The 24,729-nt window shown below is 40.4% G+C and overlaps 1 protein-coding gene across 4 annotated transcripts in view; it reads right to left on the minus strand.

Moving 5' to 3' along the window:
• The window catches only part of ccnd2a (cyclin D2, a), a 126,297-nt gene that overhangs the window by 18,679 nt on the left and 82,889 nt on the right, over nucleotides 1–24,729 (minus strand). For all 4 annotated transcript variants that reach the window (XM_049722767.1, XM_049722768.1, XM_068651086.1 and 1 more), the window contains one exon: nucleotides 877–1,107. In XM_049722767.1, coding sequence (XP_049578724.1) covers nucleotides 877–1,071 — 195 coding nt within the window. In that variant the 5' untranslated portion in view covers nucleotides 1,072–1,107. The remainder of the gene's footprint in view (nucleotides 1–876; nucleotides 1,108–24,729) is intronic.

Consider the following 24,729-nt stretch of genomic DNA (forward strand, 5'->3'; position numbering starts at 1 on the left):
TTTTCAAAAAATATTTAAAAATAGAAATAAATTGTCCAGATGCATTTCTTTTGCACCATAATACACTATAACGCCTTACACATCATACCCGACTATTCCTCTCCAAATTCTCCGAGGATTAATGTGAATAATATGTCAAAATAAAAAACAAGTCGCATAAGGTTGGGGTGGCGTGCGTCACCAGCGATCCGATATATTCACTTTAAAAATTAATTAAAAATATCCAGTAGGTCGGAACTGGACAATATTCACATGAAAATAAAGCGGAGAGCCTCGGCAATGTTTGGAGTTCGATGTTAGTGAGAAATAAAAGAATTACGGTCGACTTTTGAACATAATTCCTGTATGAGGCATGGCGAGGGGGGAATGCCTGGCGCAAATAGGCCCTCGCCCTTCCTCCATTTCAAACAGATACCCACAACGTTTGCAACGTTAAAACACATAATTTGTCCAATCGTGGGGCAAATAGGTTCGCCCTGTGCCATAGCCGAAGCATTTTAGGTGCTGTTATGGCGTTTATGACATTGTAAAGTCCTCTTAAAAAGCGCAAACGCTCCCGTAAAAAAAACAACATGGCGAATCGACCAGCGCGGTGCTCGGCGAGTGCATACGTGTGCATGGAAATAGTCGGTCTATCTTTAATAAAATCAGTAAAAATGGCCAAAACAGCCGCAGTGCACAGCTCAAGGGACACGGGTGGCAAATATTTACAATCGTTATGTATGGAAGATGAAAGCAGCGCAAAGACGAGCGACACCAGCGGACTTTAAAACGCCGAAAAGCACGTAAAAAGACAATGTTTTACGAAAGATGAACAAATGTAGCCACGCACCGGGAACATTTTAAAAGGACACAAGCTTTGTGCGGCGTTCATACCTCCAACATCCAAGTGGCGACCATCCTCCTCATAAAGGGCTGAATGTCTCTCTGCACCCCTTTAAAATACGAATATTGAGGTAGAAACCTCTCCTCTATGGTCAACAAGCTCTGGAGGACCCGGTCATCACAAAGGAGGTTCGGATCTGGACGAGCCCTGATATTGGTGTCCATTTCGAGGCAGAGCAGCTCCATGGCGTTTGGCTTAAGTCACAACAACAAAAACAAAAACTAAAAAAAAAAAAAAAAAAAAAAAAACACACAAAAAGAAGCAGGATCACTGTATAGGAAGTGTGTCGGAGAGCAAAAACACACCGTGGTGGAAGGGAAAGTGTAAAGGAGGCATTAAAAAAGAGGCGAGACTGCAGGGGCTCCGTCCGCGTCGTCCTGCCTCTCGTCGAGAACTTTTCCTGTGTGTCCCCTCAGTGCGCCTCTACTTGCATCAGGCGCATTTCAAGGCTGCGCTGCAGGCGTGCGCAACTGACGCAATTCACTTCATTAGCTCCGAGCAGCACACGCATGGCTCTCTTCGCTTTCTTTCTTTTTTACCATGTGCGCATGCACACACCGCTTCAACAACCTTCAATTTAACTTATGCACCATTTTTCCCTCAAATGTCGAATAATGCATTAAAGCGGCTTTATTATCTTTGGGAGCGTTGAATAGCATATAATTGTTTAAATACTACAGGGAGGGTTGTAATTTCATTTTAAGTTTACATTTTCATGAAAGGTACTTCACAACGTCAAGTTATGTTTAGTCATAGAATTTTTTTTTTTCTTAAAAGACCTCTGTGTTTCTTACAGGGATTCCATTGAACAAAGAGGGGCCACCATGTGCTTTTCCAGAGCAGGGCACCATTAAAATAGCACAATACCCCCCCCCCCCCCCCCCCCCTTTGGAAATATGGCATAGACAAGCAAGTGGTAGATTGCGTTTATTAAGAAGATAGAAAAAAAAATACTGCCTAAAGAGTTGAGAATCTGCATGGGTAAATATGTTAATCCTCCCCCGTATCCCCTATTCTTCTTGGGCGACTTCAAAGCTGTGAGCTGTGAATGAAGGCCGCAGTGCATCAGGGGAAGACTGTAAAGTCCTCCCATGCTTTGGAAGCTGGTCTTTTCCATTAAGCTCCTATAGGCTGCATAGCGCTCTTGGGAGAAAAAGCAAAGGAAATGTCTCTTTAAAGTTTTTTTTCCCCTCACTCTCCCCTCCTCTCGTCTCGTCAGTCTAAAGTAGTTTCCGCCTCCCCCTGCGTGTATCTATTTGCATAGCCAATAGTTCCTCAGAGTTTGACCAGGCTGGGCGATTGTTACTGGGCAGACTTCCTCTTACCTTCCTCCCCCTTGCTGTCTCCGCTGGGATGCAAAAGACACATCAATGAGTGGCGCAGCTAAATATGTAATTGCATGGAAAGGGATTCAATTAGTTTCAACTAATCGAGGCGCAATCAGTGCTCACATGACAAATGATAGATTTTTATGCTCAAAAGTACTTCTAAAAACATCTGATACCAATAACAGAGCAGGCATGAACTGTTAAGTGATGCTCCTGAAATATATTTCAACTCTGACGAATGTAAACGAAAAGAGCGACAAAAAAGTGCGCTGTTGGAAGCAGGTGCTCCAAACTGTCCGAGCGTCCCATGCTGCCACAGACGCTTCCTTCACCTGCATGGATCACACCTGCGGCTGTTTGCACACCGATAGTCATCTCTCCGCATGCAAATTGGAGGATATGCAACCCCCTATTTGCTCATTTGCATACCTTGACATGTCAGAGCTTGTCTGCTGGAAAACTGCAACCAGGAGCGAATTGACTGAACAAAATAATACATTGAAGTTTTTGGTGTTTATATTTTTGTGTGTGTGAGTTCTTAAATGCATGTAAGCACCACGTGGTTCAATTACACATGTGCCTAGGCGCCCACGCCCCATTGTGCAGTTCCATGAAGGAACACCGTAAGGCACATCACAGGCGGAAGCGTTCACTCAGTATATCAGAATAAAGCTGTAACGCACCTTTGTTAGGACACGTCAAAGCTTTCTGGCATTTGCGGTCAGACGTTTTACTAAGAACCTAACCGTCAATACAAAAATTAAACTAAAGTTTAAGTGCGCAACACCCCGCAAGAGCACATTCGAACAATAAGAGGTATGTTTTCTGTATAGTTTTTTTCAAAAAAAGTGAATTAAAAAAAAATCCTAAAACCCGAACAAGTATTGTGATAAAAAAGTAAACGATGTATAGAAAGACGAGATAAAAATATTCGGGGTTTTCAATTGGAGTGAGTCATCATCACCATACTTTTACAGTTAAATTCCCCGCGGGTCCCTGTCATGGATGATTGTTCTTTTTTTTGATCACCATGACAATCGGATTCGGGAGCAGAAGAAATGATGAGGAAAATCGGGTGGGGAATTCATCAGAGCTCTACCGAGAGAGCTAGAAAGATGACAGCAGCTCACTTGAGTACATGCCACACAAAACATATTAGGTGATAAGAAAATCTCTTAGATTATATTTAGCGTTTTCAAAGTCACATAAATGTAAAAATAAAAAAAATAATGGATGTAATCATCGGAAAATATTGCAGTTAAGAAGGTCTTGGTGGCCACTGTAGCCTGAAAAGCAAAAATAAACAATGTGTGCAAATTATTTCCATTTTCTTTTCTTATCTTTGTCCGTTTTGTTCTGAGGTGTTTGCCAAACTGTAGCCACACTCGTTTGCATAGATAAGATCAGCTGAGGTATGTGAAAAGAAAATACCCACAGACAAGTCTGCATGGAGGCAGCATACCTGACATGCAGGGGCTCCCCATTCACATTTTTATTTCATTTTAAACCCTGCAAATTCCATTAAGAATTTATAGGAAACAAAAAAACTAATTTCTGGGGGAATTATAATGCATGGAGCTTGCAAAGAAAATATAAATATTTATCACTTCACTGGTTTCTTTTATATCAAACAAATTATTTTAGGTGCATTACCTGACATGTTTCGGCGGTTTCTTCCGCCTTCATCAGAGTGTCCGAAACATGTCAGGTAATGCACCTAAAATAATTTGTTTGATATAAAAGAAACCAGTGAAGTGATTAAAAAGGAAAAACAAGATAAACTTAGTACAACTATAAATATTTATCCATTTGATATAATAAAAATGATTCATTTCAAGCCCCACCTGGATCTCAATGATGTCTTTTATCAAATAATTTAACTCTTGGATGTTTTCAAATATTGTGCTCCTTTTAATGATTCTTTATTCTCTGAATTTGTAATTTATATATATTTTTTTTCTAACAAGACATATCTTCTTTAGTTATAATCAGTGAATGATGTTGAATCCTCTTGGTCTCAAATTAATCACAATTTGATAGTGACAAAATTGGAGCAATAATATGAATATTTTAGGTCTTTAAATTCACACATGTTCATTTCTTAAATTTATAGTTGATTAAATTGTTTGATATCAATTTGGTGCAGATTCTACAAGCATGAAAAATATATTCGCAATCAAATCAAAATAAATGTAGAAATACTCTGTGAGATTAGAACACAAGCAAATTAATAATAATAATAATGATAATAATAATAGTACTAAAATAATAATAATAATAATGACAACAATAATACAATAAATCAGCAGCAATAATGAAAATCAACAGCAAATCCTTCACCAGGAATATGTATCACAATGTAGCAGTATTAAAGTAATGTTAAAAATGTGAAAAATATTCCCCATGTTTCAATAAGAAGAATATTTCCGGCTACATTCTTTTTTTTTTTTTTAATTTCCTCTTTAATTAAACAGCTGCAAAAAACATCACTCCTTAGTTTATCACCAGAAAAACAATCCAGTAACACACAAACAGAACCCATTGATGTGAAATCACCTACTCACACATTTGTCTTACTTATTAGTTGACATCATTAATACCATTTGTTTGTCACATTCACATTTCCCCATTCTTGCTGTACGGCTTTATGGTTCACCAAGTGCAGATGTGCATGCCAAACAATAACAAAAAAAGTTCGTTATACCAATAAAAACATGAGAACAAAAACAAGGCCAGTCTTAAATGAAAGCATAATAGGGAAAACACAAGTCTCCAGCTAGAGCTGAAACACAGTGAGTCAATATTTCCAAGTGAGTGGGGGAATTATAGTCCTCTGACCTAAAGGTATCAATTAGAATATGACTATAATCTGACAATACCAGAGAAAGACGTAGAAATCACGCTACATAATTGTGTGGAGTTGTACACTGAAGTACTGCCAAATAACTTGCATATCAAGGCACTGACACATCATTCTGACACCGAGCAGGGAGCCTATCTTCCCCTAAATACTTGGGCTTGATACTATTATTTGTTCCCTTTCATCTTCAACAGTGTTTCCCTGTGATGTGTTGAAATTTGGCATCTTCCCTTAAATCACCTGTTCTTCTGGTGCTTTTCCCCTGCACGGGGCTGCTGCTCGGATTTGGCATTGAGCGACCTGCCTGCAGACTTCCCTCAGACTCCCTCAGAAATTCTTCACAAAAACACATCCTCCCAAATTCTTTGAGACATCCCATATCTCAACAGCTGAACGCAAAAATAAAACGAGACGGAGCAAAAGGAAAGATGTTGATTGTGTTGACTGTATGATGCTTAGTGAGGATTTCACATGTGAAATCAAGCACGTTTTAGGCAAGGGGAACACCATGTAACAGTCTGAAATGCAAGAAACCTGCTGGCCAGTTTAACACCTTTTATTTACATTATTGAGCCCTCAATTCCTTTCCTTTTTTGACATTCCAGGTCAGCTGTGGCGGCTTTTTCATTCTATTTTAATTCATTGATTGAAACACACAATGGGGAGGATCATTTTTTGTTTACCAATCAACACTCTTCACTAGCATACTGAAGGATTTACAACCAGATGTAAGAAAACATACATATTAATGTGTTCACACAATACAGACAACGAAGAATGCAGACAAGTCTATTTTGACAGATAACAGCAACATTTCTTGCTCGACCTTATCTACAGTTCAGTACCAATGTGAATATGAACAACAGTGACTATTGCCCCCCCACCCACTAAAGGGTGAAAAGGAAGACTGTTCCAGTTGAATGTTTCGGGGTCCTTTACATTGGAAATGCAAAGAAATGTGGCTGATTTGGACTTCTCCATTCATCATGGTTTTCCAAAAATATTTAAAAACAAAGAAATCACCTGGATCCCATTTCTTTGCACCATAATAAAGTACAAGACCTGATGCATCACGACTAATAAAATGTTGTACAACCGAAATGAAAAAAATGTCAAAATAAATGCAAATTCATAAGAGGTCAGCCAATGGTAAGACAATACAGTGATCCCTCGCCAGTTCGCGTTTCATCTTTCGCGAATGCGTTACTTCACGAGTTTATAGGTGATGGGAGAACGGCGTTTAAATACACGCTGATAGTGCCTCTGAGCAATGCGGGTCATTGCGTAAAATCGTGGGGTGCGTGGCTGGCTGCCGCACACGGTGGAAAAAAGCACTGCCGTCCAGAATTCGGGATTGCTGCAATGTGCCCTGATGGTGCGGGGCACGCCATGAGCAATGTGCCGTGATGGATATTCCATTTTTGTGGGTGGTTCTGGAACGCATCTCCCACAAAAAACGAGGGCTCACTGTATAGTCCCATAAATATTTTTACGAAAACCATCCAGCATGTCTGAATTAGATCACATATATATGAAAATAAAGCACAAAAAACTTGGGAATGTTTGGAGATAGTTGTTCATGGGAAATCTAAGAATGAATTCTTTGTCAATAGACAGGGTATTGAAAACATCCTACCTATACCGACTGATTTATTGTCATTCTCAGTAATGGATTTTAACATTCACTCTGGCATCACAGGTTCCAAACCAAATATGAAGCCTTGCATTGTGCAGAGTATCATCACAACGGTGACGATAAACGGCGGCTGCACAAGTTGCCTCGCATAGTCGCTGGGACAATAACGCCTGGCAGATGTGGCTTTACTTTACTCAAGAAACAACCCGTCTGGTATTCATTTACCTTTCCTCTTAGTCCCCCATTTTATTCCTACACCCTTCCTCCCCTCACATTCCTCTCCAGGTCTTTTGGACCCCACTAACAGTCTCTAATGCTGCCATTGAACAATCCAACCAATGAGCTGAGAGGCTTAATATTGTTCGTAGTGTCTTGAAAGGCAAAGTGCTGTCCTTTTGTCTTTGCCACGTTCTGTCCTGCACCCGAGTGAAGGCTGCAGTGCGGCTCAGCTCAGCTCAGCTGCCGCCGCCGCTGTCTCTTCGCCTCCAGCTCTTCCAGGATTTTCCCATGTTCCTATCACCAGCCCTTGACTTTGTCACTCATGCAACAGCTGCTTGCTGATACCACAGCAAAGTTCCAGCCTATTGCGAGCCCTTCTTTCACTGTGCACACACAGAACAAAGGCATTGTTAATCCCGCTGAGTCCTTGGAGCACTAACTGCATTTTTGTGCTAAAAAACTCCCAAGAATGTTGGAAAATTGTGTCTGTTGGTAGTTCGGAAGGATCAACACATCCTGAGGACTTCCACCCCCGACGAGAACAACCTTAGAGTAAAACATAGTTATGGTGAGCTTGTGGCTGGGCTTCACTAACTCAATAATCAATCAATAACTCTGCCTGGCAACTGATTAATGGAACCAATCACACAATTAAGCAACCATTAAAAAAAAATAAAAAAAAAATCAACCATTCTAAATAGTTGTGACAGAGGTCATATTAGTCGGTGCATTGTTGATGCTGCCTGCTGTATTGTGATTTTAGGTCATTTTTAAATTAGGATTTTACACAAATATATAAAGAGGAGGATGCCCTTCAGTGTTTTGTCATTTAAAATTAATTTTAAATGTAAAGAGAAGAGAGAACACACTATAGCGAGTGAGCATTGTTGTATGCTCTCTGTATGTGCGAATGCACTGCGTGTGTTAAAGTAGGAGTAACATAAATGCTCATTTTTGTTAGCCCGTCTATGCTAATTAACATCAGGGGTGCACATAAAACTGTTTGCCGTGGTCCTAAAATGAGCATCACAGGTTGTCGTTTGGTGCTCATTTTTATCCCAAACCAACCTCATGGATGAATTTAAAGACGTAAATGTGTTGATACGTCATTTTATTAGAGCGCAACTTTGCAATAAAACACACAAATAGGATGGAATGTGGGTAGCAATGCCTTGCTAAGCTTTTATTTTAAATTTGGCCGTCAAAAGCAATCGTGGCGGCTGACTTGAATTGAGGTTGAATTGCCTGACTGCCATCAAGCTGACTGAGCTGCATTCTTCTCATAATCTACTCATAACCCGTAATCATAAGGTATGTTAGCATTAAGACTGAGGATGTTTGTTAGGCAAAATCATAAAGTCACAGTTTGAATATGCAATGATTCATTCTGATATATGTATATTTTTATAGCGTGGGGGGACGATATGAAAAACATAAAGGCACACACTAACGCACACATGTTCTATATGGTTTGCTTTGCTGGAGTCACCATCACAACAAGTTTTCAATTAAGAGAGAAGAGTTACCAAAATAACCAATGTGCTCAGAAGACCCCCGCCCTAAGCAAAACCAAGTCAACACCTGAGAGTGCAACAGCTCTAACATGTGAATATGACACTAAGTGGAATTACTGTTGGCCCTGTTTTCCTATCCGTGTGCAGATGGTAACAGATGGCACATGGGATGTGTGGGTGCCCTTAGCAGAGATGAGAACAAGATTACTGCAACAATTCTTAGTGGGCTTCCCTCCATCTGCGTGTGCATCAGGTACTCACGTCTGCTTGGGGATGAAGGGATTAAATGAATTGAGTTGTAGCGCATCCACCAGAGAGGTCGAAGCAGAGACAACAAATTAACACAGACTGACGACAGCCAAAAACACAACATCGGAACATTCCAGAAACCTGTCTCAGAGACACATAGCTGCAGCTTCAAGTGGAGCCAAAAACACTGTGAGGGTAAAGGACACGCCACAGGTATACTTTTTTCCAAATATAATCTAGCTCAGGGCTGGGCATAATAACTGAATTAGAATTGTGTCCACAGTGACAAATACTCTAGATATATATTAGGGCCGAACAATTAGTTGCATAGTATAAAATTTGCTACAAACAAAATTCCCCCTATGTTGAGCAGTAACCAATCAAAACACGTCCTCCGGTCAGGCAATTTGAAAATGGCAGCACCCAGCCAAGTGGTCAGCTCTTATATTTCAAAGAGGATGAATTGATGCTCTGTTGTCATATGTTATGAATGAAACTGTTACATGATATCAGACGTGATCATCTAAGTGCCCCTACACTTTTGTGAATTTGTGATGTCATTGACTGGAGACCTGTAAACTTTCCTTTTCATTTATTGATATTTTGTTTTTTTGGTCAAGCTGTTAAGTTCACTGTTTGTGCACAGAAATGGCAACCCCAATGTACAGGCAAAATCTTTGACATTGTTGGTGGCGTCAGGCCCGCCAACCCCTGTGTGTATTTAATGGCTACATGTGTTGCTCCCTATCCCCCACTCAGAGTGGCACAGAGGTAGCGGGAGGCTTAACAGCCTGGGAAAAAGTTGAACAGTGTGAAATTACCTTGATCCAAAGATTCCTGCTGCATACCAGCCCAATGAACCCATAACAGAGCAGGCACTCAGTCGGCGAGGCCTGGCTGCAAAGAACAGCTGAGACATTACAGAGGGGGAAGGGGAGAGGAGCTGTAGGGAGGTGAAAGAAAGATAAATGGGTGTAGGAGAGGTGCCCAGCCCACGTAATCTACAGTCCACAGCGAGGGGCAGGGGTCAGGGTGTCTATACAATATCTAATGTATGTACATCCTGTGATAACGTGGGACAACTGTTAGGTGGGGCAAGGCTGACTTGCTATAGTACAATTTCGCAATTAAGAGGCTCTGAAATTGAGTTAGGAGAAGTCAATCTAAGACCTCATGATGTCAACAAATAAGTTCAATGTGAAGTCCTCAAAGCGCACTGATCTCCACTTAACTTTTGTCACCTGAGAAAGCAATGATTTAATTACTATAGTTTTGATGTTTTGGAAAACGAGATTATTTTGGCTGATTTTTGGCATCCGAGCTTACGTTTTTATTTACTTTAACAGGGTTAGCATTTGAACATATGAAACTGTATTTTCCATTGTTAGTGTAAAATTGCCAAATGTCCAATAGTAGTCAAGTTTCTGAAATTTCTTAACTACAAGCATCTATTCATTTACTATGTGAAAATTTATAACGCAATGTTTTTTTTCTTTTCTTTCTTCTCTATTGTACTATGGAGTTTTTATTTTCAGTATTTTTTACTTTTCTTGTATTTCTTTAAATGTTCGAAATAAACAAACAAACAACAAACAGCTTGTCCATATTATTGTCTCAGTTATACTCCAGTTTAATTTAGGTCAGAGGTGGGGATTGTACACATACGATTCACGCTCATGTTCACACCTATAGGCAATTTAGAGTCTTCACCCAGAATGCAGGTTTTTGGGAATGTAACCGTGCGGGAGATAGGAAGCGACACATGTAGCAATAAAAGTCACAAAAGGACAGGGACTTCACACTGAGACGCTCAAATGGAGGTTGGCACTCAGATCTCCTGAGTGTGACACAGATGTGATAACTACGACTTCAGTGTGTTACCATTTTAAATAACTTGATTTCTAACTAAGCTTTTAAAAAAAAAGTCCAATTTGAATGAAACGGTGGTTATCGTCCCTGTCTCGGTTCTGAGTCTGAATTGCCAATTCAGTCGTCAAGACAATTAAAGTAACAAAAAACAGACTAAATGTAGCGGAATACATACACATAGCTAAACTAGATTTACGTGAAACATGATAGCAACAACAGTGAACCCAGCAAGAATGAACAAAACCAGCAAACTAAATCCAAGTAGACAAGACAAGGGTGTCCACCTGGACAAGACATTAATTGGTTCCAGGGAGATGATTAGCTGACACAAGGAACAGGACTGACAAAAACAGGTGAAGACGTAAGCCTAGCGAGTTGACAAGATGTGAAAAGGAGAAAACATGAAACAACTCAACGAAATCTAAACTAAACAAAGTTAACAACATCAGATCATGACAGTTGACCTTTTTTATTGACTTGAGCAGAGGGAGGTAAAGCCACTTTGAGGTGAAAAAACAAGTTTCCGGGTCACACCCAGGTTCAACGCATTTTGTCATATCAGAATATCTTCTGCACATCTGCAAATGTAACCCCGATAGAGTTGGATGTATGCCTTTCTATGATTCTTTTTACAAAAATATGGGCCACAAATGCATTGAATATGAAGACTTCATGTGCATCTTGTCTAAAATGTAGAGCACTACAACCAGATGGGAGACAGGTCATCCTGCTCACAACACAAAATTTTAATTTGTGCCTTGAGTGTCAGGCTTACAACATTCGTATATTATTGAACAATGCATTAGTAATGCCTTGTGCCTTATTTTTTATAAAGATTCCTGCAATTGTACTTTGATAATAGGCTTTCTCTTGAATGTCCACGAACTTTTAAAAACCCTACTTTATTGCCTTCCTTTAGCTTTGTATTTATAATTAACATTTTTCACAGCATTAATTTCAAAACAGCAAACCAGTAAATAATGTGACCAATCAGCATATGGCACCTCCCATCTGTTCATAAGCCTTTATAAACCTGCAAGTAGCCTGCAAACTAAGGAACAGATGGGCAAACAAACACAAATGCTTACTTTGCTGGATTTCCCCCCCAATTCAACTGTTTGGCCTTAGAAGAAATCTGTACTCTGTAACGTAAAAGGTAAATACATTTCTAAAACAATAACCGTAATAGTGGAATAAGACAATTTGCACAACACATTGTGATACCTTGAATTATAAAATAGGTGGAAGATTAAGATAAACCTCTGCCAGTCACTACAAATTGCACAATCACTTTATTGTACAGAACAAACAGTCAAACTGAAAAAAGTCGCACGGTACATCTGTGGGACAGACTTTCCATCCATCTCGTTGGGCCGATCAGCTGATACTTTGAATTTGATGCAATTTTTTGGATTAGGTGTAACGTAATAATTCGACAATCCAATCAATGATTGGATCAACGAACATTACAGCCAACAGAATCTGGTTTACTTTGAGGACATTCTGCTCTGCCATTGTGTATGATTGAGTGAGAAATGTTTAGCCTTGGCAAGTGTCTTGTGAGCTGGAACCGGAAATTCTGCCACCACAATCTTGAATATCTGATGAAAAATCATCATCATCATCATCGGCTTCCCTGCTCTGAGCACCTATATGACAAGCTGGACTAGAAGGCAAAGGTGGGAACACAACAAATGTACCAAAACATATTGCCGACAAGAAGCAAGACAATTCAACAAAGCTACTTGATCTTGGTCTGACTTGGATTTACACTTCTGCATGTTTACACAGAGGCCCAAATCACTTTCCATGACAACCACTTTGCAGTTCAGGTGGGGGTTTTTTCCCCACTCATCCGATTTCCTAATTGTCATACAAGAAACCGGTTTAAAGAATCAGAAAACCAAATTTTCCAGGTCAATATTTCCAGTACAACACATAAATTGTGACCATGTATGCTTAATGTCTAACAGCACGGAGTATCATTTCAAATAAGCATGCGCGTGACTCACAACAAGAGGGGCAGCAGAAAATTACATGCAACAACTCATGCCCGTATTTAAAATATTTCTATCCAAAACAAGACAAAAGGACAAAAAGCTATAAAACGCTGAGCTAGAGAATTTTGTGTCACACAATAAACATGTTGGATAACAGTTTAGGAAATAGCAGAAAACTGTGAGGTCCGGTTGGGCACGATGATGGCGATGGACCCGTTTATGTTCCATTACCTCTGGAATGTCTACTGTGGAGTAAGCAAGCAGATCAGAGGCTGGCATTTACCTCTCAATCACCAAGCCAACCCCTCACCCCTGTAATCATGTTAGCTCATACATAATCACATTTCAATTACTGACAGGAGTGTGACCCTTGCCTCCCAACATGACTAATCTAATACATGTGTTTCCTAAAACACAGAAGGATGCCTTATTGGGCTAGACACGGTAGAGAGGGGGGGGGGGGGGAAAAAGAAGCATGCATCAACATGCTGTGTCATTCCATGGCTATAAAAAGGGACGCCGCTGTTTCCTTCTGATCCTGCCTGGGAAGTGAGCAGCTATTTATAGAGAACTGTACATGGCGCGTGGACATGAGGTAAACACTCCACTGGATTCAAAGTGAGGAGTTTTTATATATTTAAAAAAAAAGATACATATAAAAAAAATAGATAAAACATTTTAGAAATGGGCTGAAAATTCTACATTTGGGATGTTGTTTTTTATAGCATGAAATGGCGTACTCCAATAGTTTAGGAGACGTGTTGACATCGTCATCCCATTTTTTTTTTTTTTTCTTATCGCAAGGTAAAATCCCTTTCAACAAGAAAAGTACAGGCAAATGTGTGATGAACGTCAGGGGACCATTTGACGAACATTTGCGACCGAACGATTCCTGCTGACAAGCAATATTTGCTACCTTTGTGAATAGTCGCAATTGTTCGCGACTCAGTGGGTTACTTTACCAGATAAACACGGAATGTGTATACTTTGTTTTATTCATTTCTACTATTTTCTGTATTGTGTACGCAGCAGCCAATCGACAAGACACACATTTTCCCGAGTGGCATCCTGCGATTTTTGTGTGCTTCTCTCTCTATCTTCTACTTTTTGTGTGGTGGCGGCCTTTTTGCCACCCCACTGCTCAGAAGAGTGGAAAAAAAGAAACCACTACAAATACCTTCAGCCATTATTCTCTCCCCCCCATCAGCATTGGAAAACTAATTCATTTTTCCCTGCAAAACTTTTTTTTCTGCCTGTCTCCATCCCTCTCCGTGCCTTTCATTTTGTAATTCGCAGTCTGTCACTCTGTGCCTGTATGCTTAGCGACCTTGTGTCATTATTATGGGCCAATTTGTGTCAATGCTAACATCCCATTCATCATCAGGTGGGGGGGAATGGTTTCCGCCAGGGCTAAGGGGGCTCGCATACCTCACCTCTCACATTTTCACCATGGTGGCATCCGCTCCTCTAAGGGGTAAGAGGTCAGAGTTCCAGACCTCCTGAGTGATCACTGACTAGTCGGGAGTTGTGTGCTGCGAGCCTGCTTTCCCAGCCCCCCATTCAGCGCCGCAGCGAGCCCCCAGAAGCTTTCTTACATTTCAAGCTCTTCCCCCACTCCTTTTCGTTATGGAAACTTTACTCTCATCGAGCCCATTGATAACTTCTGTCGCTTGCTTGAGCTCATTCCATACACAACAAACTGATGGTTCTCATTTTTCTCATCAATCACTGAAACGAAAAAGAATACTGTAGGCCTATGTTGAACCATAATCAATACGTGCCCGGACAAAGTGAGCATGATTAGTTGTAAGTTTACCTGATGGGTCTGCAGAGAGATTTACACCCGTCTGCCTTTCCAAATCCTTCCTGAAAGCCTTCTCCCACCCACCAACCTCCACTGACCCAACCCCCTATCACATCAATGGCTGACAGCCCTTTCTCTCACTAAAACCCCAGCATGCGGGACCATGGTTTATTTCTTATGAATGAAAGGGCCAAACGAAAGTGCATTCCAGTCTCTGCTTTGAGGGGGAGCAGCTGCCTGTTTGCTGGAGTCTGTGTCAGACTGTCTGTGTTTTACCTCCACAGTTGAGACACTGGAGAGTTGGATGGAGAGTGAACACAAGCCCACGGAAAAGAAAAGTGCCATCATCAACAGGAAGTGGGGCCTGGGAGAAAGATGAACATGACAATGACGATGATGAGGTGGAGAACTCAAGCGGTGGCTCCTTGTGTGAAGCAGTGTGTGTAAACAAAGAAGGAACCGACGGGTCCTAATGCAAACCTCGGATCTAAAAACATTTTGTTGACAATTTTGCTCCCTGAGTGTAGTGTCGCAAAAAACGTCCACCCTTGAAATGATAAACACACATGCTTGTGTGATGTATTAAATTAGCACCAGCGCTGAAAGGATTCGTCGTTGTTGTGAAATTTCTCTTGCTTATTTTGCTGTAAATTTGCACAGTGAGATTTTGGCTCCGCTGTGTCGCAGGCCACCAGACGAAGCCAGGCATGGGGAAGGGAAGGCATGTGGGGCATATAATTCCGTCTCCATTTCTCTCCCTCTGCCAGCTTCTAATTATGCCCAATTACACCTTTAACACAAGTGGGCCGCTGTGGACGTTTCTCAGGGTGTGAGGTCAAGCATTTCCTGTGTCTGTGAATGACCCAACGTCAGGGGAATTGTCTTGCAGGGGCCTCCAGCGCTCCCTCCTTCCATCATTCACTCTTTTTGACCCCTCCTCCACTAAGCCCTGGTCCACAGACCTCCAGCGTTTACCAATGAGCCAGATAGTTGGGACTTAGCCTCTTTGACTTGTGAGGGCTCTCTCCTCTCAAACACAAACAATCAGGAGAACGCACGCAGACCCTCACTAAGTTTTGCCAACTTACCTGTGTGTGCGTGCATGTGTATGCGAATGTGCATGTGTGTGTGTGTGTATGTATATATATATATATATATATATATATATATATATATATATATATATATATATATATATATATATATATATATATATATATATATATACACACACACACATACATATATGAATGAATGAATGAATGAATGAATGAATGAATGAATGAATGAATGAATGAAAATAATAGGAGGTTATCTCTTCTGAAAACTTCAGATAAACCAAGGGATAAGGTAACAGATCGAAACTCAAATTCCATTCATTTTCTTTGAAAGTCACAGGCAATCACGCCACATTTGCAGTATTGTGCCCAGCTTCCGGTTTTGACACTCATCATTCTCAGGTTACTCAGACAGGTTTTCTACTTTCTCATGGGCCAGGTCCCCCGCCCTCACCCCATTGTTAACAATGCACCTTGAGGTGGCTTTTACTACAAGCCTGACTGTTAATTGCATATCTAATCTAATCTAAATGACGGAGGGTGTTTGTTTGGCAGCATGTGTGTGCGTGTCGACATATGTGTGTGACTCACAACTTCAGGAGGAATTGCAGGCCATCTCACAATGGTAGTGTACCAACAGGTTGAGTTCCCACACCCAGTAGGAAAATAAATACACTGTAGTCGCCGCCCATTAAAACAGGCAACGTACGCGGGGTGAACTGAAAATGGTGCATTCCATTGGAAATCCATAGCGAGCAAGTACATGCTCGCTCCTCCGCACTGACATTTCAGAGACACAAGGGAGAGATTAGCGGCACATATGGGAGGGCCACAAAATCAGGATGAAAGATGGCCAAGGGAGATGGGGGTTAGGCCCCGTATTTTTATTAGATGAATTGGCGGTGAAAGTGGCCGTAGGATGAATGAAGTGGAGGTAAAAAACAGTGAGTGGCTCAAGTGAGCGGATGGGCCGTGTGTTTACTCAACTTAAATACTAACTTAAAGTTATGTGCAAGTTGGAAAAGGAGAACAGAAGACAAAAGATTCGGAAGCATAAGGTCAATATATTGCCGCAGACTGTTTGGCTGGATGCCCCCCCTCTGGTAGATTTCTCGGGGCCCTTTCCCCCTCTGGCACCCCCTTTGCATGCCACTGCTGCCACTGATGTCTGTCACAAACCTATCGACGTATTATCAATTTAATACATATTTTTACATTTGTATGATGGATAGTAACATTAAAAAAATCTGTCACATTCAGCAAATATCCCTCCACTATGTTCTATTTGGCTGTAGCTACAACCAGTGCACATGCTACTTCATCCGAAGACAAAAATAGCCAATATGCACCACAAAGTTTGCCAAGACAATCAATTGATAACTAAATGAAAGACTGTGCACATCTAACCCCCTTTGTGCCCCCTCACCCCACAGTCCTGCAAGGCAACTAAGCTGCGGATGCAGTTACAACCCAGCATTTCCATCTGCCAAATGCACGCAAGTGGAAATACATAAAAGAGGGAAAAAAAGAGTCCTCGAAGAAATGTTTTAATGCAGAGTAGTGTTTGGCAATCACGGGAGGAGAGAAATGAAAAGAAGTTATTCGTGACAAAGAGCCAAACTATGAGGAAACCACGCTTGTGTCTGAAGCAGGCAGTGGGAACACCGAGCGCAGGCTTATAGTCTCAGCTGTTGTTCCAAGCCACACATTTATCACACAAGCACTGCAAAGGGCCCTCACGGGTAGCCGTGGAGGGGTGCAGATTTGCTCAAGTTACTAGATGACCCTGAACAGCAGAGAGCGGCAGGTCTGTGGGATGAAAAGAGACCTTGTGTTGGCCTCTGTCTGTCCATGTGACTTTAAGTGCTGCCCCACGCAAAGGTAGCGGGAGCCTTTAGAGAGAGGAAAACTACCTAACAAATATTTGGGGACAGGATTCACATTATGAGCCATAAAAACAGGAGAAAAATGGAACTGGATGAAATACGGCATCAAGCTATTACACATATTGCGTTCTTCTCCCTCACATTTTTATTCTCTGAAAAAAAAGAACAGGGTAGAGAAGGTAGACGGAGTGGGTGAGAAAGCGAGCGAGCAGGCAGCAACCTTCAAACGTACTGAGGAGCATTGTAGTAGAACTTCAGTGAGGTTGCCATTAGAGTAAAGCTTTTCCAGGTTTTGGCCATCTGTCACTTTTATGAACAGTGCACTAGGAAATTAGGTCTTTGGGTTGTTTGGCTGGGGGAATAATGAGCCACTGAAAATGATTGTTATAGATGACCCCTTGGCATTGCTCTCATATGGAGCCAATCAAGAGGCGGCTTCAGAGGCTGTCTAACAATCAGGGATAAATCACTTGTAAGGTACGGGTCAGGCATACAGACAGGCCTGGGAACAAGGTGGAAGGGATCGACTAAGGAGAGAAAAATGTTTCAGGTGCTTTAAGTGTGAAGAATTTATGCCATGATCGTTTCAGAGACTGTACAGTGAAATGTCGGGCATATCTTGTGACACCTCAATAAACAATAACGAAATCCATCAAGTTACTAGCACCAAATTCCTAGGACTTATAGTAGACGAACACTTAAATTGGTCCGAACACATTGATTTGGTTTGCAAAAGATCTATGAAAATGCTAGGTATTTTACGAAAAGTTTGTCCCTTGGTTCATCCTTCTGCTCATCTCACTCTGTATTATAGTTTCCTGTTTCCTTTACTCAATTACTGCAACATACCTCAACAAATTACTCATTTTACAAAAGAAGTTCCTAAAAATAATCTCTTTTTCAAATAGATATGAACCATCGGCACCATTGTTTAGAAATTATTCATTACTGCCAATTGATGAAGTAAACCTGTCTACTCATCCATAAATACATATATAGGAAACACTGTCTTCCAGCCACTTTTCATAATTTCTTCACATTTGCATCAGACTTTCATTCTTATCCAACAAGTCAGAGGGACAATCTTCACCCACCTTTCTGTCGAACATCACGCCATCAATATAATATCCACTTTAGAGGGCCCTCACTCTGGAATAAGCTACCAATCCATATCCGATCCATATCTGCACAGGCTGCTTTTACAAAGCACCTGAAACACCACCTTCTCCACTCATGATCCTACCAGTCCATAATTACTCCACCGCACTCAACTGATCCATACTATGATCATCAACTTAAACCACAATTTTGACTCAGATTCTTCCTTGTTTTGTTTTGTTATTTTCTGTTTACAGTTCTTCTGTTCCCTTTTAGCTATTCCTATCTGGTGTCTCTTTGATTGCTTCAACATCGATAAGTGTCTATTTTTGTTTCGCTTGTTTCTTATTTTTGTATTGTGTATCTGTTTATGTATGTATACATACACACTCGTATATATGCATATATAAATATGACAAATTAATATTTAGCTTGTTATGCTTTTGTTATATAAAAAAAAAAAAAAAAAACTTTTCCTCACCCCCCGTGGGTGGTCTCTTTTCCCCTTCAAGCTCGGGTCCTCTACCAGAGGCCTGGGAGCTTGAGGGTTCTACGCAGTATCTTTGCTGTTCCTAGTACTGCACTTTTCTGGACTGAGATGTCAGATGTTTTTCCTGGGATCTGTTTCAGCCACTCCTCCAGTTTGGGGGTTACTGCCCCTAGTGCTCCAATGACCACAGGTACCACTGAAGTCTTAACTCTCCAGGTCTTCTCCAGCTCTTCTCTGAGCCCTTGATATTTCTCAAGTTTCTCATGTTCCTTTTTCCTAATGTTACCATCATTTGGGATGGCTATGTCAACCACAACGGCTTTCCTCTGCTCTTTGTCCACCACCACAATGTCCGGTATATATATATATATATATATATATATATATATATATATATATATATATATATATATATATATATATATATATATATATATATATATATATATATATATTTTTTTTTTTCCCCTTTTCTTAAACACTTGAATGACATTTGACTGCACAGCACTTTGTTTGTTCTGCACTTTGTTTGTATATATATAACAGGAATGGAGCTTCTTACAAGCCCTCGGCTTCGTCTCCCTCCTTGGACTGTTATTGCTATAATAATATGTGCTAAACAATAAACTAAACTAAACTAAACTAAACTAAACACCTCGGCAATTCTTAGCGTGTTTTTGGGATATTTGAATGTTTTTGTGATGCGACTACAGAAGAGTAGCGGTAATATAAAAGAGAATGGAATGGATTTTATGGAACGGTATAAAAAAGCAGTGTATAAAAAAAAAAGTGAAAGACCAGTATGTAGAGCAGAAAATGAGCTACTCATCTTCATGTACTGTGAGATAATCACAGAGAACTTGTGCCCATTCTTGAATGACAGTTATAAATGTTGAAATGTCTATGTTCGCGTAATTGCTTGTGTTCAAGCAGACAGATCAGACCAGTCAGGTGAATTAAACGGGGATGTCACAACACATTTGACAAGCTGCGAAGGAGAAGTACAAGTTGGGGTGAACGCATACAAGATGAGACAGAGATGAGCAGCAAAAAAAAAAAATAAAAAAAAAAAATAGGGAAGGTATGTATTCCGAAAGGTCTATTAGTTAAAACGCCAAACCCTCTTCGGATGTCTCTCAGACAAAACACCTGATAAGGTGGATTGTGAGCAGCATTCCTCAGCGCAATGTGTGTGTGCCGATGAGGGCACGTTGTGTGGTCAACTGTGCGCAGCCAGCTGATACCACCAAGACCTCACAGTCTCCAGCATAGTTCCCACGACTGTAATACAAAAGCTGAATAAACAATGTCAGCATGGACATGTATGCCATCTTCCAAAGGTGAGAGAATACAACCACAACCTGCACACAAGCTGCAGCGCTATACAAGGAAGACATCCAGCTCTAATTCTTGGAGATGTTTGTTTACAGCACTTTGTTTTGAGGGTGTCTCCCATCTATGATCAAATGTCAAACCTGGGGGAATGATTGTCCATACATATGTAATTTGATTTGAAATGTGTATTTAGAAGAACTTTAATCTCTTCACATGCATGAGGTGTACTATTGACATTACCACCACCAAACCATCAACACAATTTCATTCAAGCTGAAATGCAAAGTGCCTTTTCACTGGTTGTGCCATTATGCTACATGTAAAATCGCATTGTTAATATCGGAAGCAAATAGCAACAAATTGTCAACTCAGCCGTTATGCCAAGACACACTCCTGAGATAAACTTCAAAATAAAAGCATGCCTGACCATTGATGTCCATGTGTTATTTGGCATGAACCTTTGTTGCAGCGGTGCCCAGGTACGGTCTGCACTGGTATACGTCTAAACAAGATTTTGTGTCCAATTAACTTGTCAGATTTGGGATCATCAAAAAAAAATAACATATACATTGTTTGTAAAAAGAGGTGTTTGTAACTTGAGGTCCCATTGTACTGTGCTTTAAAACAGGCATAGAAAGCTCACACTAGTCAAGACTAAGCAATCTAAGGGAAACCCGAGGGAGACCTTTTTTTTTTTTTTAATAATTTTCACTCTGCAGGCGTGATAGCAAGGTGTTCTATTGCTATAACTTTAACTGTAATTTGTTAATTCTTAAACACATTAAAACAAAGCAAAGGGGATTGCTCTCCTACAAATTCAGTTTTCATTCAGCAGAAAAGCACCCACAGAAAAAGAGGAACAGACTCTACAAGGGAACTCCCAATTCGCTGTCTTACGTAATATCACGACAGCAGCAAAGTATTTGGTGCGGATTCACTGATCAATATTTCATTTGGTGTCTCTTGCTTTCTCACAATTTCTTTCAGTCCACTTTCCACAAACAGACATCCGGTTGGTCTGGTTCTGTGTGATTTTGGCACTACTTTTACACCCTGTGAACTTCCTGACAGTTTGTCCTCTGGGCTTTCTAAAAGCTGACTGGGAATGCCAGTACATCCCCAGGTCATGCAAATGTGTTATAAATGTTACATGTGAGTTCCTTGCCAGAGAGTGGGACGGCTTCAGTATGTATTTATCTTTTACCGTCATTCGTGCCACCTGTCCAGGATCTACCTTATCTCATAACTCATCTTGCTGGATTCTGTTTGATCTGGAAATTATGTGGTAGAGGCTATGCACACCTCCAGGTGTTCCGATGAAGAAATGTAAGTATAGTAAAAGAGAGGAGGACATGGAAGATCGTATTACAGTGGGGCTGGGTGGTAAAAGAGATGTCGAGTGGAACATTACATCATTGCCATTATAAATGTACAAATTGTGTGATAGAATAAATCTGACGAATGGGTTTCAGCCAGGGGAAATATGACGGTATGGAGATGCATTATAAAACAATTAAATTTGAGTGCACGGCTGTTTTTGTCCAGTTGCCTCAAATATACTTGGGTCTGATGTCCTTCATTATCAAAAGAATTTCTTACTTCAGCTCAGCTACTTTGCAATCTTTGATCAGTATGCGGGACTCAATCAGTCAAACTGTCCGTCTATTTGCGATTATTCTTTTCGAGAGGCTTTACACCACCTCCCAGTCAGCTGTAGGATGGATTTTAAAATTCTGTTGCTGTTCCATAACTCACTGAATTGAGTTGGGTCCTGAATAGATTAAATATACTAATTTAATATAAACCCAGTAGAGCTCTCGGGTCTGCAGACTTGTGCCGATTAGTGAAGCTCAAAGCATCATGGTGAAATCATTTAGCTGGTATGCTACACGTAAATGGAATAAGTTACAAACGGAAGAGAAGTCAGCCTCAACTAAGTATTAATGTGTTTGAATTAATGTAACAAAGTATGCTTTTTTTAACAGCCACATCTTTGATTTAGTTTTTAAGCATTTTTAAAGTCAACGTCACTAGCCATTATTTTATTTTATTGTTTTACTTTGCTTTTAAATATCTGTAAATCTGTTGTTTGTAAATGAGTTCATATTTTTTCAACGTACATTCTTTTAGTAATTTTAATGAGAGACTTTGGTTCTCTTTGTTTTATGAATATATCCAGCTGTTTATTTTTAAATGCTTTTAGGTTATGTGCATTTGGCTGTGTGAAGAACATTGAGTTGCCTTGAAATTTGCTACATCAATAAAGTTGCCTTTCCTTTTGATTAAGGAGCTTCTACATACTGATGAATTAATAACTATTCCATAAACATTAGGCAACTGATGCTCCCGATGTCTAATGAGTTGGTTCAGCAGTATACAAGTTTGAGCGCTGTGAGGAGCAAGCTGGAGCACGTACACTCCACAAAAATGTACAAGCCCACACAGATACAAACCCAGAATCTTCATGCTGTGCGTTAACCACTGGGCCAGTGTCCTTTGCTCATAGTTACCTGTGATCAATGCTATATGAACACGCATAAGAATACACACAAACTACCGTAATTTCCGGACTATAAGCCGCACCGGGCTATAAGACGCACCAGCTAAAATTCGTGGATATTTTAGTTTTTTCTGAGTCACATGGCAGAGTAAGAGAAAGGGTTTAGAGCACAGGTGTCAAACTCAAGGCCCGGGGGCCAGATACGGCCCGCCACATCATTCTATGTGGCCCGCGAAGACAAATTGTGCATCAAATTCGTGTGGCATTACTAGAATTGCAAATTGTCTTCACTTTTAATAATATATATATTTTTTAAATATTTGACCAGTTTTTATTCGTCTGATTTGAAAACGAGTTATTTGTCAGTTTGTTTTGTAGCTTTTACTGTATATAATATGAGGTGCTCATACATTTATTTGGGTTGACAGTCATAATGGCCCTCCGAAAGAAGCTATGACTACAATGTGGCCCGCGAAATAAATGAGTTTGACACCCCTGGTTGACACAGGTCACCTAGCGTGCATTCCTACTAAAGCTCATAATAGTCACAAGCAAGACAGCCAGAATAAGCAGCAGCCATAGTAGTGTTCAAAAATAGTATTTTTGTTGTTTTTTTTCTTCAAGATACCGTACGACAGTGGTCCACAGCCTTTTTACGAGTGTATAAAAGTGATCAAGTCATCATAAAAATCACAAAAAAAATCTTATATAAGCCGCACCTGACTATAAGCCGCAGGGTTCAAAATTTTGGGAAAAAGTTGCGGTTTATAGTCCGGAAATTACGGTACTTGTACTCCAAAATGTTGTTTCAAAGCCTGTCACGTTTTCATTTCTTCTCACTGTAGATATTATGACAGATGCTCAAGAAATGAGATGATATACTGTATGTGTGTGTATCGGGTTGGGATATGAAATGTGTATAGCGTTGACATATGGGAAAACTATCTCACATGAGACAAACGTGAAAAAAATGAGCCTGCTCTGATGAGACTACTTGCCGACAAAACTAACTCATTTACTGCCACTGACAGCGATAGACGTTAAAGTTACATTTTTACCTGGGCTGGAAGTGCATGAGCTAAAGGAAACAATCTGCAATTAGCAATAACAAGAAAAGCTGCATTTGACATGTCTCTGTTAAAAGTACCTTGTGGCAAGTCAGTAGGATGTTGTTTTCTAATTCTTCTCCCCCTTGAGATGACAAGTGTTTCTGGTGTGTTTTTGAAGGAGGTGAATGAGGACGTAATGCACTCGAGGGTGCAACAAACAGAAGGAGGCTTTGAAATTAAATTAAGAGTATTAGTATGCGCATGCTCCGTGCACGTTTTTGTGACCAAGCTCATTCTGCGGCCAATGAACGTTTTTTGAAAGGCAGCTCCTTTTCATCCAAGAGTGGTTTTCTCTTCTTAGAATTCAAAATAAAACCCCACTTAAACACATTGTAAACAAGGCTTAATTAGGCGGGGGCAAAATATTTGGCAACCCCGGCCACAAACAGTTGCACAGTGCGTGTATCATCAAAATGCGACAAAAGCGTGATGACAAACGCTCCAGTCGATGAAAACTCATATGTCACGCGATGAGCAACCCCACTCAGTCTTTCTTGTCAAACAGCAACGATAAGGTATCATTCCACGATAGCATTCAGGAATTGTACGAGAGGTTGTAACGCGCTCAATGGCGTTGAAACCCAAATTACTCTCAATGAGATTGTTTGTTATTGTTTTAGTAATTTATTTGGGCTTTTCACCTTTACCTTTGCACGTTTATGTCTCAAATTCTAAATGTTTTCAGTTTTTTTTTTGGCAAACAAGTTGGGAAATAAAACGTTCACAAAAAAAGTAAAAGCAAATATGTTACTTTAAATGTTTTGCACATTGAATACTTCATTTGCACAGGCTTTTTTTTCCAACCTTACTCATCTGTAGCAGATTGTGTTTGCACGTTCTGGACCACAGTCAGTCATGGCATTGTGGAACACTGGTTAGTATGTCCGT

This window comes from Syngnathus scovelli, chromosome 6, assembly GCF_024217435.2.
Source record: "Syngnathus scovelli strain Florida chromosome 6, RoL_Ssco_1.2, whole genome shotgun sequence".
Classification (NCBI taxonomy): Eukaryota; Metazoa; Chordata; class Actinopteri; order Syngnathiformes; family Syngnathidae; genus Syngnathus; species Syngnathus scovelli.